Source organism: Hyperolius riggenbachi, chromosome 9 (genome assembly GCF_040937935.1).
Source record: "Hyperolius riggenbachi isolate aHypRig1 chromosome 9, aHypRig1.pri, whole genome shotgun sequence".
Taxonomy (NCBI): Eukaryota; Metazoa; Chordata; class Amphibia; order Anura; family Hyperoliidae; genus Hyperolius; species Hyperolius riggenbachi.
The window spans coordinates 164,524,554-164,543,832 of NC_090654.1; the positions used below are offsets into that span (position 1 = coordinate 164,524,554).

The 19,279-nt window shown below is 44.2% G+C and overlaps 1 protein-coding gene across 11 annotated transcripts in view; it reads left to right on the plus strand.

Annotated features, from left to right (window-relative positions):
* The first annotated feature begins 6,034 nt into the window (after positions 1–6,034).
* The window catches only part of CACNA1D (calcium voltage-gated channel subunit alpha1 D), a 665,324-nt gene continuing 652,079 nt past the window's right edge, over positions 6,035–19,279 (plus strand). For all 11 annotated transcript variants that reach the window (XM_068253651.1, XM_068253660.1, XM_068253661.1 and 8 more), the window contains exon 1: positions 6,035–6,225. In XM_068253651.1, the coding sequence (XP_068109752.1) occupies positions 6,198–6,225 (28 nt within the window). In that variant the 5' untranslated portion in view covers positions 6,035–6,197. The remainder of the gene's footprint in view (positions 6,226–19,279) is intronic.

The window sequence follows — 19,279 nt, forward strand, 5'->3', positions numbered from 1 at the left end:
GGAGCCAGCAAAGGTAAATATTGAACTGACAGTCGGCACAGTCGCCGGCTGTTCGGAGGGCTGCGGCGAGACCCCCGTGGGACAGAGGACGGCATGGGAAGCCTCATTAGGATCCCGAGGCTTCCCCCACCCGAGGTGAGTACCCCCCAGGGGATGTTTTTCATGTTACAGAGTCTCTTTAAGAACAGAGGTTCATTCAAGTGTTTTCACCAATTAGGCAGATTTAAAATGACTGTGATACTCAGCTCCTTCTAGACATTTACTGGTGTGTTTACAAACATGGTGAAGTCAAGAGAATGGTCCAGGAAGACAAGAGAAGAGGTGATTTCTCTTCACAGGAAAGGCAATGGCTATAAGAAGATTGCAAAGATGTTAAACATACCAAGAGACACCATAGGAAGCATCATTCGCAAATTCAAGGCAAAGGGCACTGTTGAAACGCTACCTGGTCGTGGCTGAAAGAAGATGCTGACTTCGACTGCTGTGCGCTACCTGGGGCGCAAAGTGGAGAAAAGTCCCCGTGTGACTGCTGAGGAACTGAAAAAAGATTTGTCAGATGCGGGTACTGAAGTTTCAGCTCAGACAATAAGGCGCACACTACGTAATGAAAGCCTCCATGCGAGAACTCCTAGGCGCACCCCCTTGCTGTCTCCAAAAGAATAAGAAGAGTCGACTGCAGTATGCCAAAAGTCATGTGGACAAACCACAAAAGTATTGGGATAGTGTTCTGTGGACTGATGAAACAAAATTAGAACTGTTTGGGCCCATGGATCAACGCTATGTTTGGAGAAGGAAGAACAAGGCCTATGAAGAAAAGAACACCTTGCCTACTGTGAAGCATGGTGGGGGGCCAATCATGCTTTGGGGCTGTTTTGCTTCTGCAGGTACAGGGAAGCTTCAGCGTGTGCAAGGTACCATGAATTCTCTTCAGTACCAGGAGATATTGGATAAAAATGTGATGCAGTCCGTCACAAACCTGAGGCTTGGGAGACGTTGGACCTTTCAACAGGACAATGATCCCAAGCATACCTTCAAGTCCACTCGAGCATGGTTGCAGATTAAAGGCTGGAACATTTTGGAGTGGCCATCGCAGTCACCAGCCTTAAATCCGATTGAGAACCTCTGGTGGGACTTAAAAAAAGCAGTTGCAGCGCGCAAGCCTAAGAATGTGACTGAACTGGAGGCTTTTGCCCATGAAGAATGGGTTAAGATACCCGTAGATCGCTGCAAGACACTTGTGTCAAGCTATGCTTTACGTTTAAAGGCTGTTATAACTGGAAAAGGATGTTGTACTAAGTACAAAGAATGAATGTCACTTGGGGGTTGAATAAAACTGATAATGATGTGAGCACAGAAAATGCATTTGTGGTTATTTCATTATAAATGTTATGTTATATTTATCTGACTTCCAAATGCCTCTTTGATTTAATTGTAAACAAGATGACTGAAATTATCAAAATCAATGTCAAACTGGCCAAAACACTCAATTTCAGTGGGGGTTGAATAATTTTGAACACAACTGTATACTTAGTATAGCTAGGGCCGTCGGGTGCGGCGGTGTGTGCATCGGAGAAATGGGACCATTTTCGAGGATATTGGCGTGAGAACAACTTTGTTAAAGGTAAGTATTTACTGTTAATTAAGAACATTTAAATACTTTTCTCATTCCGTTTTTATTTCTTTAACCCTTTGTGGAAATGGGTAAGAAGCACCATATACCCCTATAATCATTTCTCCTGGGGAGGGGGCTGGTATCTGGGGGTCCCCTTCTTAAAGGGGACTCCCAGGTGCCACCATGAACCTTCCCAGAGTGTCATCGCCTTCACCTCCTCCTGAGGCACTGGAGGTGGGTAAGAGCCCCTTGTGTATGGATTGGAGGCTTGGTCGCCCCTCTTCTCCAGAGCCCCCCATACCATGGACCATGTGGGCTTGTATAGCTCAGTGTGCGAAGCCCCACGCGGCCAGGGCTCCGCATTCTGGCTATCCCAGGCTGCATAGGGGGCAAGAGGTTTTATTTCCCACACTCTGAACATATATAAAATAAATAAATACATTTATATACAAGTTAATACATTAGCTGTCATTTTTCCACAGTAACTTTGCTACTTTTTCCTCTAACTTTAACATTGATTTTCTCAAAAACTAGCATGTAAGGGGGCTTTGCTATTAACCACTAAAGTTGGTGGTCAATGAAGCATTTCCCACACTCTGAACAAGAAATTTAGAATCGATTTTCTTAAAATCTATAAGGTATTTTTTATTTTTTTCCTCTTGTACCCACTGTCTTCCTTTCACATACCCTGCAAATGTGGTGTTTCTGTCACGTAAAGGGGCTTAGCTATTAGTCGCTAAAGTTAGCGGCCCTTGACTTTAAAAAAAATTGCATTAAAGGAGAACAGCGAACAGCCTAAGTTCATCGGCGAACAGCTTAAGTTCACCGGTGAACAGTTTGGGCCATCTCTAATCAGGTACCAATCCCTGTCGGGAGACATTCCTTTTAGATGTGTACGAGGTTTTAAAGTTCAGATAGGGCTATCTGTTATGGGAAAAAAAGTGTTTTAAGAATACTGAGAAATCAGGGGATCAGGGTTAGGCATTTAACCACCACAGGTTATTTCCCCTTAAAAACCAGATAAATTTTCACTTTTCACGCTCCTCCCATTCATTCATCAATAACTTTATCACCACTTATGACACCAAATTGATCTATACATCATGTTTTTTGCCACAAATTAGCCTTTCTTTGGGTGGTACTTTTTGTTAATAATTATTTTATTTTAGCAGGAGGGAGTAAATGGCATAATAAAAAAAAACCTCAGTCTTCAGCCATTATAGTTTTAAAATAAAATGTGCTGCGATAGATAAAACCAACGCGTTTTATTTGCCCATTTGTACCAGTTATTATAATGTTTAAATTGTGTCCCTAGTACAATGTATTGTGCAGATATTTTATTCGGAAGCAAATGTGTATTTTTTCCGTTTGCATTTCTTTATACTAAATCAATAATTACAAGCCCTAATTTGCAAAAGTAGTAGTGATATACCCTAATGACATACATATAGTAAACACTTACTGGTTACAGACAGTATATCTACGTCCAGTTCCTGCACATGGACATATATATTCGTCTATTGCTGCGAATGGCTTCTATGTGCTCCCGCACTTGTTCTCCCCATTGCCCATTAGTGGGGAGATCAATGAATGGGAATGCAGTTCCCATTCATTGATCTATGTCCCTGTTTCAATGATCACCGGCATCAATGAGATGCCTGCAGTCATAATAATGAAAGTAACACATACACCCAATATTTTTTGTTAGCGTACTAACAGTACACAAAGGAAGATAATCTTGTGGCCAAATAGTAAAATTACACCCACATACATTAATTTTAATAAAAAGACCTACACATACATCTAAAGTTAACCCCTTACTTCCCACACTCTCCCATAGTTACCCAAATAAAGCTCTTGCATAAAAAAATGACAATTTATAAAAAAATACATAATAGTTACCTTAGGGACTGAACTTTTTGAATATGTATGTCAAGAGGGTATATTACTGTTCATTTTGAAATTATGGGCTTGTAATTAGTGATGGACACGAAACAAAAAAAATGCACCTTTATTTCCAAATAAAATGTTGGCACCATACATGGTACTATGGAAATATTTTAAATGTTGCAATAACTGAGAGAAATGGGCAAATAAAACGTATGGGTCTTAATTATGGTAGCATGTATTATTTTAAAACTATAATAACTGAAAACTGAGAAATAATTTTTTTTTTCCATTTTTTGTTCTTGTTTTTCCTGCATTTAGAGTAAAATAATTCTGAGAAAAATGTACCATCCAAAGACAGCCTAACTGGTGGCGAAAAAAACAAAACAGATTGTTTTGTTGTGATAAGTAGTAATAAAGTAAAAATAGTGAAGTGGTTGAAAAAAGCTGAGTCTCTAAAGTTACTACTTTTTTTAAAACAATAACTATAATTACATAGATAGGAGGGGGAAATAAGGGGGTTAACAATATGTATTTTTTCCAATCATAAACATAGGTGTATTTTTTTTTTTTGGCCACTAGATGCCCCCATACTATCCTGTGTACTGAACAGCACACAGGAAGTAGTGAAGAGCTTTGAATGAGGATGGCCAGATCATTATTCACACTGCACTAGCACTGCGATCAATCAGTACTTTGATGGGGAGGGGGGGGGGGGGGGCAAATGTCGCAGGAGATCACGGTAGCGTTGATTTAAACAGCGTAATATGTGTATCTACGCCCCTGGTGCTGAAGTGAAGTCCACAAGGACGTAGATACACAATGCGGTGGTTAAGTTGGAAGGGTTAAAGTTAGGTAAAAATATCTAACATGAAGGATAAGGAGAATTAGCACTTGGACAATTTAGTGTTAGGATAGGAATTAGGATTATGGGAATAGCGATACAATTAAGGGAAAGTATTAAGGTGGCCATACATGCATAGATTTTGCCCCATGTGACAAACAGATTAATCTCTCTCTGATCTTAATCTGATCAGAAAGGGATAGATTCTCCCCACACACTGTACACAGATTTTTAATAAATATCACCATGAAATCTATTGAACTGCAGCATTGCACTGTGATAGTAACATTGCCAGCATGCCAGCTTTAACACTTGTTAGATTAGCAGCAGATAGATCATCAGATAGATTTCTGATCTATCTGATGTGTTTAGGAACATTTTTTTTACTAGGAACAGATTTCCAATAGATTTCAGTTTGAAATCTATTGAAAATCGATCTGATGGCATTTTTTTGCCATCAGATTTCCATTAGGGCCAATGCAAAATGATAAGCAATCTCAACAGATCGACCTAGATTTTCCGGGCTGCCAGATCGATTGAAAACGATCGAAATGGGCCAAAAATCGGCTGAGTGTATAGGCCCCTTTAGGTTATGGTTACCTAATAACAAGATTGGAGTGATTTAATTGAGTGGATAAGATGGGGAGTGGAGCGGGGTGTAGAGAGTGACAGAGTAGAGAAATGGAGAGAGACAGTGAAGAGAGAGGGGAGAAAAGCTGTAAGTGAGGGAAGAAGATACTTGCCTCACCAGGATTGCACTTTTATTTAGCTTTCTGTATGACAAGGAGAAGCAGAGGGAAAGGGGGACAAGGGTGAATGAGGGATAGAGGAGGAGTGAAGAGAGACTGAGAATAGCCTGAGTTGGGGCAGTTTTATCTGTATAATGCTGGATACACACGGTGCGTTCCCGCACTCGATGCGCCGCTCCATTTGCGTCGACTCGATTATTTCCGACATGTCCGATTCTTGTTTCCATGGATCGTTAGGTCGATTTGGCATACTTTACATGTGAATCGACCTAACAATCATCAAAATGAGCTCTGAAATAATCGAGTCGACGCGAATCGAGCGGCGCATCGAGTGCGGGAACGCACCGTGTGTATCCAGCATTAGTTGGACATCATAATAATATGAGTCCTGTCGCTGCCAATCTCTCACACAAGTCTGAAAGCAACCCTCCTGGATTCTAGGGACTGTGGACAACTTTTCAACCTGTCTAATACCTTATCTAGCTGTCCACATGCAGTCTTTAGAACAATGGAAGAGAGCAGAGATTTTTTTTTCCACTGACCCTGCATGCAAAGCAAGCCTCTGCTCTGCATCATGCTGTGTACATTTACCAGCTTGCCTTCCCTCTAATTGTTCTGTAATTTCCCTCAGCCCGCCTATTGCTTTATAAAAACATGAAAGCCCCAGGCTCTGCACTGGCCCGAAATCATGAAATGAGAGGCTTACTGGGGGTAAATAGCCCCATTTGCCAGTCGGTGTCAGCACAGCACTAATCCAACCCATCACACACCTGACAGAAGCTGATGCTGCTTCTTGCAACTTTTCATTCTCCCACAGATCTCAAAACCCCGCCTGCCACCACACCGCCAATGGCGTCACTTCCATTACTCCCTCCACTCCAGGGGGAGTTAATCCCAGCCCCGCCCCCGGCAGATTAACCCATTCTCCCCCAGTCTGCAGTGACAGGAGACGGAGAGCGGTTGCCATGAGAACCACGGTCGCCCGGATGTGAAGGAGATGCCGGCCGGAGCTGCCAAGGATCGCCCGGTGCCTCAGTGACATGGGGGGCGGGTAGAGGGTGCTCGGATCGGTGCAGGATCTCGGCTTTCTCTGGAGGGGGCAAGGATGGACGAGCCGGGGGAGCTGGCTGGAGGTAAGACACGCTGATGGGTACTCACCAGCTGTCGTCTCTGACATCTTGTCATGCCTGCTGTCTTTAGCATCATCCATGCAGTAACCCTGTATTTAGGACGACCTCTGTTCCACTACCCAGGACTATCCAGTATCCTGCATCTGGGATCTTCCAGAATGCAGAACCAGAGATCTCACCATCCAGGAACTGTGATCCCAGCTCCTCGGAACCTAACGGGCAGTTATTGAGATTATCCAGTACGCATGACCAGAGATCCCAGCATCTAGGCACTCTTATTCTAGCGCCCACAAGCAGAAATCTTATCCAGCTTCTGAGATCCTCCAGGATGCAGGACCTGAGACTTCCCAGCCCACGTAGGAGCTATGAATTAGCTACCTAAGATCCTGCAATATTATAAAAATGTGATCCCAGTACCAGGACTAAAAATCCCAGCATAGTTTTGTGCAGGCACGGACTGGCTAAGGGGGAAGGAGGGAGAGACTGGCAGGTAGAGGAATCATATTAACGTGATGTCCAACAATACAGATATACTCTCTGCTCCATCTCAGGCTATTCTCAGTCTCTCTCCACTCCTCCTCTATCCTTCATTCACCTTTGTTTCCCCCCTTCCCCTACTGCTCGGGGTCTGTGTCTTCTTGTCATACAGGGAAGCTAAATAAAAGTGCAATCCTGGTGAGGCAAATATCTTTTCCCCTCTTTTCTAGCTTTTCGCCCCTATCTCTTTACCGTCTTTCCCTTTCCTCTCCTCACCCCAATCTTTTTATTAGTAACAATTTTGTGTGCAGTGTATGGGGAAAATCGGACCCTCTCTGATCAGACTAAGATCAGAGACGGATTGATCTGTTTGCCACATGGGGCAAAAATCTATGCATGTATGGCCACCTTAATACTTTCCACAATGTTATCCCCATTCCCATAATCCTAACCCTAACCCTAAATTGCCCAAATGGTAATTTCCCCTAACCTCCTCCATGTTAGATACTTTTACCTAACTAATTCCTTGTCACTTAAATGCCTAACCCAGATCTCCTGATTTCTTGGTATTCGTAAAACACTTCTTTCCCATAACAGATAACCCTATCCTAACTTTAAAACCCTTCACTGACGGTCAACTCGATTATTTCTGACAGGTCCGATCTGATGTCCAATTGTTTTTCTGATCGATTTTATATAGAAGTGATCAGTAAATCGTTCAGAAAAACAACTGGAAATAAGATCGGACAATCGTTTCGACTGTCAGTCTGATGGAAAATTGCATTGTGTGTACCAGGCATTACAATCAAGTTATCATAATGGCTTTTACCACCTATCAGTACTGAGTATGTATGTGGCCTATAGGGTGTCATACTATAGTAAAGTGGGTCAGGGTAGATGCCACTGACCACCAATAAAATGCAGGTAAGCAAGGCATGGATGTTTGGGGGGGAGGGGGGGGTTGGGAGTGACAAACGTGACGGGAGGATGGGTACAAAAACTTTGGGAATTCGCAGAACTAAGATCATGGTGCCAGGAGGGGGTTAGTAGTAAAGATGTGTTGTCTGACTGAGGGAGATGGTGGTCTGGTAAAGGGGTAGGGTGATTTCAGATATGGAAAAGGGACATATTTGAGGGATTAGTAGAGGGGGTGGTGAAGGGGAGGACATAAATGTGTGTGTGTGTGTGGGGATGATCCTTGGGGAATTAAAGTGGCCATATATCTGTTGACTTGGTGGCCAATCAACCAACCGTTTTGATAATTATTATCGAATCGAATAAAAATCAGTGCCGCCACAAGCATGTCCAATTGACAATTTGACTGATTTTGGGCGGAAATTGGTCAAATGTATTGGCCTGAGATGCTGGGAAATCTCAGGCCAATGTGGTTGATCGGGTGCACAGCGGTAATGGCATACGATAATCACAAACAACATAAACCCCTGGCCGTTGTCCCTCCAAACGTATTATGTTACCCCTAGTGCCTGTGCATTGATACCTTACCTGTCATCACGCTGTCTCTCGAGTGTCCTTGCTGTATTTTCGCATTGTGTTTTTTTAATTTTCGCAGTGGCGCAAGTAATTACCGCCATATAGCACATAGGGCGTATGTGTGACATCATTTGGGCTGGGGCTGCCATGAAAACGTGCCTCTAGTTTGTGTTTTCCCCCAGGCCAAAAGGTCCCAGTTCTCCCCTGGTTCTCTTGAGGGATCTTCCAATATGCAGGACCAGAGATCCCAGCACTCTGGTCTTGAGATTTATGTAAGATGCAGGGCCAGAGATACCAGCATCTGGCTTCTGGGATCATCCAGTATGCAGGTCCAGTCCCCTCTAGCAATTATGTTCCTAGCAGATACCTCCTAAGAACCCCTTGCATTACTGAAGTGTGATCATAGCATCCAGGACCTCAGAGCCCTGTTCTCAAAGATCCCCTACCCCCAACATTATGGGACTGTAATCCTAGAGATTACAAGATCCATCATCTGAGATCCTTCAGCATCCAGGAACAGTGACCCTGATATACAGAAGCAGATATTCCCCAATGTCCAGGAAATGTAAACCTAGCATTCAGTTCCAGAGATCCAGGCATTCATGACTGTTTGGTCTTTCAGCATCCTCTGTATTTATGACTAGTGTTGCACAACATCTGTGACTTGTGATTCAAACATCTAGCTGCTGAGGACCTCCAGTACTAAGCATTCATGACCTGTTGGCCTCTCACCACCTGTGTTTTCTTACTGTCTAGAAAGTACACTCATCTAGCATCCAGGCTTCCCTCTATAGTCAAAACCAGGGATCTGGAGTATACAGTACATGAGGAGTATACATATACATTGTCGGCCCCAGTATCCATGACCCTTGGCATGCATGTCCTGTGTTCCTCCAATAAGCAAGTCATATCACAAGTAAACATGAATTGCCTCAACATCGTGGCCTGTGTTTCCCTTTATCTGGAGCTTGAAATTCTCAACAATCATTAAGCGTGTTTCCAAATACCTATCACCTGTTACCCCAGTATCCAGAAACTGAGACCACTTTGAACCATTGGACATCACATCACCATGTATGATTATTAGTGTGGAAAATGCTCATACTCCAGGAACTGTACCACAGCTGGAAGCTTATCCCTGACAATCTTCTAAATCAAGCTTACTATTATCCCCTTATTTTTTATCATCCACTCCACAGTGTGTGACTTTTCCTTTGGCCAATATATTTGTGTTCTCAAGAGTATTAACCAGACCTTTTTTTCAAGTGTCCGATGGCATACATAAATATCAAGATGATAACATGGAATTATTGGATGTTGTCAGTACACATTATAATCTGACCTTTGCACTAGAAACATAGATAGATAGCAAGCCCATATGATTAGAATTATGTATAGTGAATAAATAAAGTAATATATAAAGCCATAATTTACTCATTTATATGAATAAAACACTTACTTATGCTAATAACGATTTTTACAAACTTGCTGTTCACTTACAAGGTGATTTGAATACTTGTGACAGATGGGATTACTGTTCTTTACCTTGATTTGTGACAGAACTATGTGACCACGTTTATTATACAAGAATGCATCAGTATCATGTACACATGGTATCATAATGTACCCAGACGTGTTGTGTGTTCTTTTCGTGTTGCATTCTTTAGTTTTAACACACTGTCATTTTAATGATTACTTAAAAAAGGAAAAAACAGTGCAATCGGTGGCTGGAGGCATTGATATAGCTTCTCATATCAAAATATATTGATTTGCTGCCAGAACCTTATCAGGATTGCAACAAACCTTTGTGCCATTTTTTTTTATTTGTGTGTGGATGGGATCTAAATCCACATGTTCAGATTGTCATGCATTATCTTCCTGCAAATTCCTTCTGTTTGTGTTACTCTGCTGGACTCCAGTTCACAAGTCACCTCTTATCCAATAGAATCATTTCTAGCAGACATATAGATTGCGCTGCTAGACATTCATCCTAACAGCTGTTCCATGGCGTACTGTGAAATCCAGCATCCGCTTTCCTTAGTGCAGAAAAAGCCATAATGTCTGTATTCCTATGATTGATGGACTCGTATCCTCAGATGTCCCATATTCTGCCGAATCCATTCTAAGCTACAGTTCCTGTTTTACCCCATTGGACCCCTTTGTTGACATCCATCTATAGTGGACACATTGTTCTATCCACACATCACTTTAAGTATAATTTGCTGGGCAGTTTTTTCTGCACTATTATTTTGCAGGAAGCCCCTTACTGTTTGCCTATAATTTAAACATGAAATCACCTGAACACAGTACCCCATTTCTATAATCAATTTATTTCCAATTTATTGTGTTAACACTCCGGTACAAATCCACACATCATCTGCTATTTTTTTTCTATTTCTAGAAAGGAATTAGCCCCCAGTGTAAGCTTTGTATTGTTCTGTAGATTATCTTGCCAGTTCATCATGTTAATTGCATTCAATCTCGCATGCTAAAACCCCATTTCCTTTCTACACATTACTACACTCTGCACTTTATCATGGATAGGCCACTGATTAGATGCAAGGGTTAATGGATTATGTATAGTGGATTATGTGTTCACCAGCATAAGAGACATATATGCTGATGTGTTATTGCTAGAGGACTATGCATTTCCGCTGCTGGAATTACTTATTCTGAAATGTATTTCTGCAGAAGGCACATTTGTGATCCGCACACAATTTGATGGTTATTGTCAGTCCCTTCCTTTATTTCAGTAATATATTGATGTTACATGTCTACTGTGAAATGTCAGTGTTCTGAGGCATGTGAAATAGAGGTGAGACAGATTCACTTTGTAATGTTCATTGGTTTGATATCTCACAGGTTGCTGTGTGTGTGTGTGTGGGGGGGGGGGGGGGGGGGGGGGGGGGGGGAGAGAGCTTTTGTTTGTACAGTGGGATTAAAGGATATGCAACCTGTCTGTATCACTCTCCAGCATTGGGGGAGGTGTATGTAATATAATTATATATGCACACCAGTCTAGAGGTCATTGAACCCTCCTAGTTGTCTTTGCCATTTTTGGACATTTGAGAACAATTCTTGAAGATAAACATGACTACAAAGCAAGATAAAGACTGAAATATATTTTGAAAGCTGAATGGTCAAAGGTTTTGTAGCTGATAAGATGGTTATTATTAGTATACCGGTAGCTAATCATACTGTCAACTAATGATTATTTACTCAGAATCATAACAAATGCACAAATGTATTATTTTTTCATTATATTGAACAAACACATTTTTGCATTGTTTTTCTTTTCAGAGTACATTGGACATTTCTTGTCACTAACTGTCCATTAGAGGGACTCATAATCTAATACACAGTTTAATGCTAGTTTGGATTATTGTCTCTGGAGCTATTATATAGGCATTAGAAGAAATCAGTATAGGTCACCATATACAGATTAACATTTTGGGCAGCTTTTACTTACATCAAATGTCCCAGTGATCTCTGTTACACTTCTGATTTATTTCTGGCAGTTGGTCGGTCAGTATGATCAGATGCAGTGGTAAGTTTTTCTTGAGCAATCGAGTGGAGGACTGACAGTTCAGTACATGAATTACAACACTTGCAGAGACAGTATGGTACTTTTTCCTAAACCTGATTGCAGCTGCTGGTAGATAGATCACTACCCTCTGACTGATTTCCAAACAAGAAATGGTCTACCAGTTGCCAGATCAGGCTGCTATAGACCTGTATATGGTTAGCTTTGTTACTGGGGTTCTAGTCCCAGAGCTAATAGGACAGACAAGTTTGAGAATGTTAAAAACTTTTGCAATTAATACTTTTTGAAGGACAAAAAGTGGTAATAAAATATTACGAATAGATACATTATTTCATAATCAGTGCTTCATCGAATAACTTTTATTAGACTGCGAGTGAAATTTTAATTCATTTTTAACATGATCACATCTGAATTATAAAGGCTTGTACACATGTTTGTATCCTGGCAGTAATCAGTAATTGATACTTTAGGTGACAGTTCAGGGCTGAGGCCATACAGATGCTTTGCGTGGTGTCTTTTACTGTGGAGGCAGAAGGTTTAGATACAATGGCACAATTAACCTGGGGGCCTCCTGACAACCCTGTCTCCCCAACAGACCTGACCCCCTCTTCCCTAAAGCAGCAATCTTCTCTGTGACCCACGGCATGTTATTACGTAATAACAGGTGCCGCATCACAGAGGAGAGGCGCCTCTGCAAGTATGAAGTCGGCAATCCATGGAGCCACGGGCTGACTGAAAAGTATGCCCACCAGGACAGGTTTCATGCTACTTTTCCCCAAGATTTTGCTGGGGCCTCTGGGAGCAACAGTTACAAGATACAAGATACAAGATGGATTTATTCACCAAGTGCGGGGGTACCGTACTCGGAATTGCTTGTGGTATACATGGCAAAGGCAAAATACACGTCAACAGTTGTCTATCTTACATATATGGCTACAAGTACAAATACACAGACTAAACTAAAAGGATTAACAGTACATTTTACATTCTACGTCTGCAGTCGCTACCATTTTACATGCTGCTGCGTTGGTAAGATAACCTTGACGGAGTCCAAGCAGCTTTAACAGGTACGATGTCATGGATCATTGTGCTAGTGAGAGTTGGATGCAGACATTAAGGCTGAAGAGAAGCACCTGGGGCAAGCCTGCTGATTGGGGGCTAGGAGGGAATAGTCAGGCGTCAGTGTTGTTGAGCAGTAGAACAGCCTGGGGAAAGAAAGAGTTCCTGCGCCTGGTGGTCTTGGATTGGATGGTTCGGAAGCGCCGGCCGGATGGGAGAGGCTCAAAGAAGCGGCTGCCAGGGTGGGAGGGGTCGCAGGAGATCCTGGTGGCCCTCTTCCTCATCCTGGCCGTGTGGAGGAGATCCAGAGGTGGTAGGGGCGATCCAATGATCCTCTCTGCCTCACTAATGACTCTTTGCAGTCTATGTCTGTCACTGGCCGTTGCGCTGGCATACCAGACGATTACTGAAGAGCAAAGTATAGACTCCATGGTGGCGGTGTAGAAACAGGTCAGCAGCTCCCGAGGCATTCCAAATTTTTTAAGTTGGCGCAGGAAAAATAGCCTTTGTTGTGCCTTCCTCTGAATTTTGGTGGTGTTCTGCCCCCATCTTAGGTCTGCGGATAGGGTAGTGCCAAGGAACCGGACTGATGGTACTCTGGAGACTTCGGTGTCGCCTATGTAGACTGGTGGGAGAGTGGGGGGGTTCCTCCTGAAATCAACAGTCAGCTCAACAGTCTTTGCAGCATTGAGGACAAGGTTGTTATTCTTGCACCAGTTGCAGATTCTCTCGATCTCACTGCGGTAGTTTTGCTCTCCGTTACCGCCAATGAGACCGATTGATTGTTGTGTCATCTGCAAATTTGATAACCTTGACGGAGTCCGAGGCGGAGGTGCAGTTGTTGGTGTACATGGAGAACAGAAGCGGGGACAGTACACACCCTTGAGGTGCCCCTGTGTTGGTAGTTCTCTCGCCCGAGGAGCAGTTATCCTGCTTAACCTGTTGCGTCCTGCCTGTGAGGAAGCTCCTGAGCCATGTGCGAAGTGTGGGGTCGACGCCGAGCTGCGCCAGGTTATCGACCAGGGTGTCAGGGCAGATCGTGTTGAAGGCCGAGCTGAAGTCCAGGAATAGGATCCTGGCATAGGAGCCGGGCCTGTCGAGATGCTCCATAATGTACGCCAGGCTGACATTTATGGCATCCTCTATGGACCTGTTGGCCCTGTAAGCGATCTGGAGTGGGTCAAGCAGTGCATCAGTGGTGCGTTTGAGGTGAGCCAGGACAAGCCGTTCTAGAACCTTCATGATGGTAGGGGTTAGAGCTACGGGTCTGAAGTTGTTGAGGTCTGTGCTGCCCGATTTTTTGGGGACTGGTACGATTGTGGACCTCTTGAGACAGGAGGGGACAGTGCCTTCCACAAGCGACTTGCTGAACAGAGTGGTGAGCACCGGGGCCAATTGAACTGCGCAGGTCCTTAGGCAATTTGATGACACACCATCCGGGCCTGAAGCCTTCCTGGGGTTGAGCTTGCGAAGCAGCCTAAGAACTTCTGCTTCCTGGACTTCAACCGGTGCAGCAATGTCTCGATCTCTCAGTGCGGCGGGTGCCGTCCTCATCATCGACCCTGGAGCCCTGGGCTGCTGGGGCTGTTTCTCGAACCTGCAGTAGAACTCGTTGAGTTCCTCGGCCAGTTTAATGCTCGGTGTCACCCGTTGGGGAGAGGGTTTGAAGTTAGTGACCGCCCTGAGGCCTTGCCACACCTCCCTCGAGTTGTTGGACTGAAGGCGTAGTCCTAGCTTATCGGAGTAGGCTCTCTTCACAGCTCGCAGTTCCCATTTCAGGTCGTACCTGGCTTCCTTGTACTCTTCTGGGGTACCGGACTTTTGCGCTTGCTCCTTGCGCTTGCGAAGTTGTCGCAGTTTGTTGTTGAACCAAGGGGGTAGACCTGGGGGGACTAGCAGCTGGCTCGAGGACCTGGGGCAAGTGCCCAGGTTGCCTGTACAGTAGCGCCAGGCCTGTGTGGAGACAGAAGGAAGGCTGACACGCAGCACATGATGGAGCTACTTTCCTGGGGTGGGGTGAGTGGCGACAACAAGCTGCTTTGGGTTCCTCAGCCATTGCTAAAGATCCACCATGCTGGATCTTTAAGAGAGATCAGGGTCTTCCATACACTTGCTAGTTTTTTGCGCGTGTCAGTTTTTATCACTCACACTGGTCAAGTTTAATCTAGCGTATGTAGCATAAGAGGACATCAAATTTATCCAATCAAGGATTGAATTTAAAAAAACAAACATACAGAAGGGGTGTTCTGGTGTAGCGGGATATCCTTTTCTGGTTACTGCTTTGCTTTTTTTGTTGTTGTTTAGATTTGACTTGAATTGATCAGAATTTTGCATTTTGCTCTTGCAATTTGGCAAGAATCTCATTGCACGAATAGGAACAGCAACAAATGCTCTCTATAAGAAAGTCCATGTCATTGCAATTTCCTAATCACAAACAATCTGAAAAGCAGATCAGATCTGATAAGATCAAGTGCAGTGGAATCAGGGGCTTAAGGTGCGTACACACGCATTACTTCCGCCAACGACGGATCCTTCAGACACTCCTGCTGGGCGGACGTTCAGCTGACAGTAGCACGTGTGTACGTGCTGTCGGCAGACTGATAAGGCTGTTTCTGAACCATCCGCTGACCCGTGCTGGGAGCAGGCACAGAATGCTCCCGGCTGTGTTAGCGCAACTGGGGGTGCACGTGCAGCCAAGCAAGCGGGGCTGGCCAGATTACCACAAGGAATTACAAGACAATGGAGCAGCCGGAGAGGACGCACCTCATGGGGCTGGAGGAAGCCCCAGGTAAGTATAAATACCCCCATTATATACGTCTCAGGTTTCCTTTATGCTACGTTCACAGTGCTCAGTTATGTTGCGTCTTGATGGAGGTTTTTTTTTTAACAGAGAGTATCACACAGCAATGAAAAGTCAATGCGACGTTCACAGTGCATGCAGTGCGATGTGCGTCAAGGGGGTACATAAAAATAGCGCAGATGCTGCTCTGCGTTGGTGCAAATTATGCCTTGACACGTTCTATATTAGTGTATGGTAACTCTTGCATGTTTGAATTTTTGCGCTACTACGTTATAGGCATTGCACATGGGCATATTTGGTTTTAAAAAGGCGGGGCTTTGTACCATCAAATATGTGACACAGACGTTGCACATTTATGATGCAATTTTGGTTCTTATGCCTCCGTTACATCACATGCCACCACAACCACATTACTTGCTACGTATGTGCGTCTATACTGCAGGGGCGTCTTATGGACCTTTTACCCCCCAAAAACTGTCTCTAAGCTACCCTATCTACAGTACACTGCCTAGCTACACTACACTAAGCCCTGTTGCCCCTACTAGTTACACTACACTACACTTATCTCTGCTGCCCTACCAACTAAGGTACACAGCAATACACTACACTACACTTAAAGTGGACCTGAACTCTAAACTCAATGCAGAATGCGCAGGGAAGCTACCGCTATATTTTACCTGCTCCTGCCATTACAATCCTCTCCCCCGGACTCTGGGTCTTGCATCTTCCACGATCCTCTCCTGCATCGTTCTCTCCTCCTGGTAGCGCACTTCTCTTCAGTGGCAGCGGTAGGCAGGGACACCGGCCGCCTACCGTTATGCAGAACAGCCAGGTCCTCCATACCGCTGGCTCCATCCATGCTGTCCCTGTACACTAGCGGGGCATATGTGCCTGGGGTCACACATGACGTCATGCATCACATCACTTGTGCCGTTAGTGTACTGGGTCAGCGTGGATGGAGCCGGTGGTATGGAGGACCCGGCTGTATTGCATAACGGAAGGCTGGTGTCCCTGCCTACCGCTGCCACTTTAGAGGAGTCTGCTAGCAGGAGGAGAAGACAATGCAGAAGAGGATCGTGGAATAATCAAGACCCAGAGTCAGGGGGAGAGGATCGCGATGGCAGGATCAGGTAAACTATAGCGGTAGCTTCCCTGCGCATTCTGCATTGTTTTTTCCGTATCCTTGGAATATAAGAATTTTTATAATACTTTTCTCCCCAAATTTAAAGTCCTATATTCTGAAAAATACGATAACTCATACTGTACATTGAGAAAAGCATACTTGTGGTAGAGTACTATGGTGTCGAACTACCCAACAGCCACTACAAATTTGTTGCATTGCATAAATAAAGTAGAAGCTTTTTATAGGTGGACTCCTATTAACAGTATAGCTCACCATGATCTTGATGCATTAAACAGTAAATGTACCGCTGACACATAGAACGGGTTACTGTTAGCCGCGTACACAGAGCACGTGGTCCTGTGTGTGTAGTGTGCGCTCCTAAGTGCCTTGCGACTGCAGTACTCCACTAGCGTAGCTACTACTACTGTAATTACCATAGTAGTGGTCCTGCTAGTGCAGTACCCCGGTCGCGCTTCAAACGTATTACGCAGCACTTAGGAAGGTGCGCTACACACACAGGACCACGCGCTGTGTTTTAGCGATATGTTTACCACTATTTAATGCATCAAGCTGCATGTTATTGTTTTTTTTCCAATTTTAGTAAATTTTAATTTTTTTCATTTTTACTGTAGACTTATTGGTTACTTAGTAAAGGGAATCTGAGGTGAGAGTGATATGGAGACTGCCAAATTTATTTATTTTTAAACAATTTTATTTGCCTGGCATCATGCTGATCTCCAATAATCAGTAGTAGTTTCTGAGTCACAACCCTGAAACCAGCATGTGGTTAATACAGTCAGGCTGACAGAGCACCTGTTCAGGGTCTATGACTTAAAGTATTAGAGACACAGGATCAGGGGAACAGCCAGGTAACTTGCATTGTTTAAAGTATGTAGGAGAGCTGTCAGGCACTCGGGTATGCTGTGGTTAGCTGGCTAGTGGCACCCAGGAAAACTAAGTGCTCAAGACCATAGATCAAGTCTAAACAAAAGTCTCAAAGAGGCAGGAAGTGTCTGGCACTATAGTTTTTTAATTAGCAAAAAGTGAACATGTAGTTGCAGGATGCAATATAAAAACACATTGCAAAGTAGTCATGCTTGATCAAAAATTGTCTGAATGTTGTGATAAAAGCATCAAAACGTTGCTATACCTAGGTGTGAGGGAGGCAGCAGTTGTGGGCGCCAATTGGTGCACAGCCTTACGCCGTTTCGCAGGGCAAACGCCAAACTTTGTGCACTCCTCGGAAGAAGCTTGGCGTTTGCCCTGCGAAATGGCGTAAGGCCCTGCACCAATTGGCGCCCACAACTGCTGCCTCCCTCACAACTGCTGCCTCCCTCACACCCAGGTATAGCCACGTTTTGATGCTGTTATAACAACATTCAGACCCAATTTTTGATCAAGCATGACTACTTCGCAATGTGTTTTTATATTGCATCCTGCAACTACTTGTTCACTTTTTGCTAATTAAAAAACTATAGTGCCAGACACTTCCTGCCTCTTTGAGACTTGAACTTGCATTGTTTAAAAGGAAATAAATATGGCAGCCTCCATAACACTCTCACATCGGGGTCCCTTTAAGGCCAGTTTTATACCTGTGAAAAGCGTCTCCACCTTGCAACACACCGCGATGGGTCAGGGTCATATACATAGTGCCGCCACACCATTCGTACTCCACCCGCCCTTCACCACCCGTTTGAGCCCCACGGCCAGTGACATACTCCCTGCTGGACAGGAGGTACATCACTGTGATTCCCAGCTTCCCCATCATATTTATTTATTTATATTTATAATGCTGCTGAGATGATAAAGCCCGCTATGCAATGCCGCAATTTGCGTTTCTGCAAACCCCCGGCGCCCGCGATTCCGCCTTCGAATGTGGAAATTTTTCCTGCTTGCTAACAGGGTGCCTCCCGGCGTCAAAATGTATCATTTTAGCCGCATATCGCGGTTTTGCTTTGGGTGGGTTAAGGTGTAGGAGGGGTTAGGGTTAAGCGCCATGGGGGGGGGCTCAGGTACCACTGGAGGGGGGGGGTTCTTGGGGTTAAGCAACACCAGGGGGGTCTTAGGTTTAGGCACCACCTGGGGGGTCTTATGGTTAGGCACCAGCAGGTGGGGTCTTAGGGTTAGGCACCACCAGGTGGGTGCTTAGGTTTAGGCTCCACCAGGGGCTTAGGTTTAGGCTCCACCTAGGGTTAGGCACCTTAGGAATCGGTAGAGGGAGGGTTCTGTGTTAGGTTTAGGTTTAGCTATAGTAAAATATTGGTCAAACTTACCGATATTTTACTATCACAATCCAGCAGTAGAATTTGCTATTTTAGCAATATTCTACTTACGGCAATCCCCTGAGCCCTTTTTTCCAGGTGCCTTTATTTCATAGCTGGACTCCCAGGCAATGTGCATTGTTTAAAAGGAAATAAATATATGTCAGCTTCCATAGTTCTCTAATTTTAGGTGTGATTTGCATCACCTTAGGCCTCTTTCACACAGGCGCAGTGCGTTGGCCTGTTTTTACTGCAGGCCAACAGTATGCCAGTAAAAGTCTATGGGGCCTTTCACACTGACG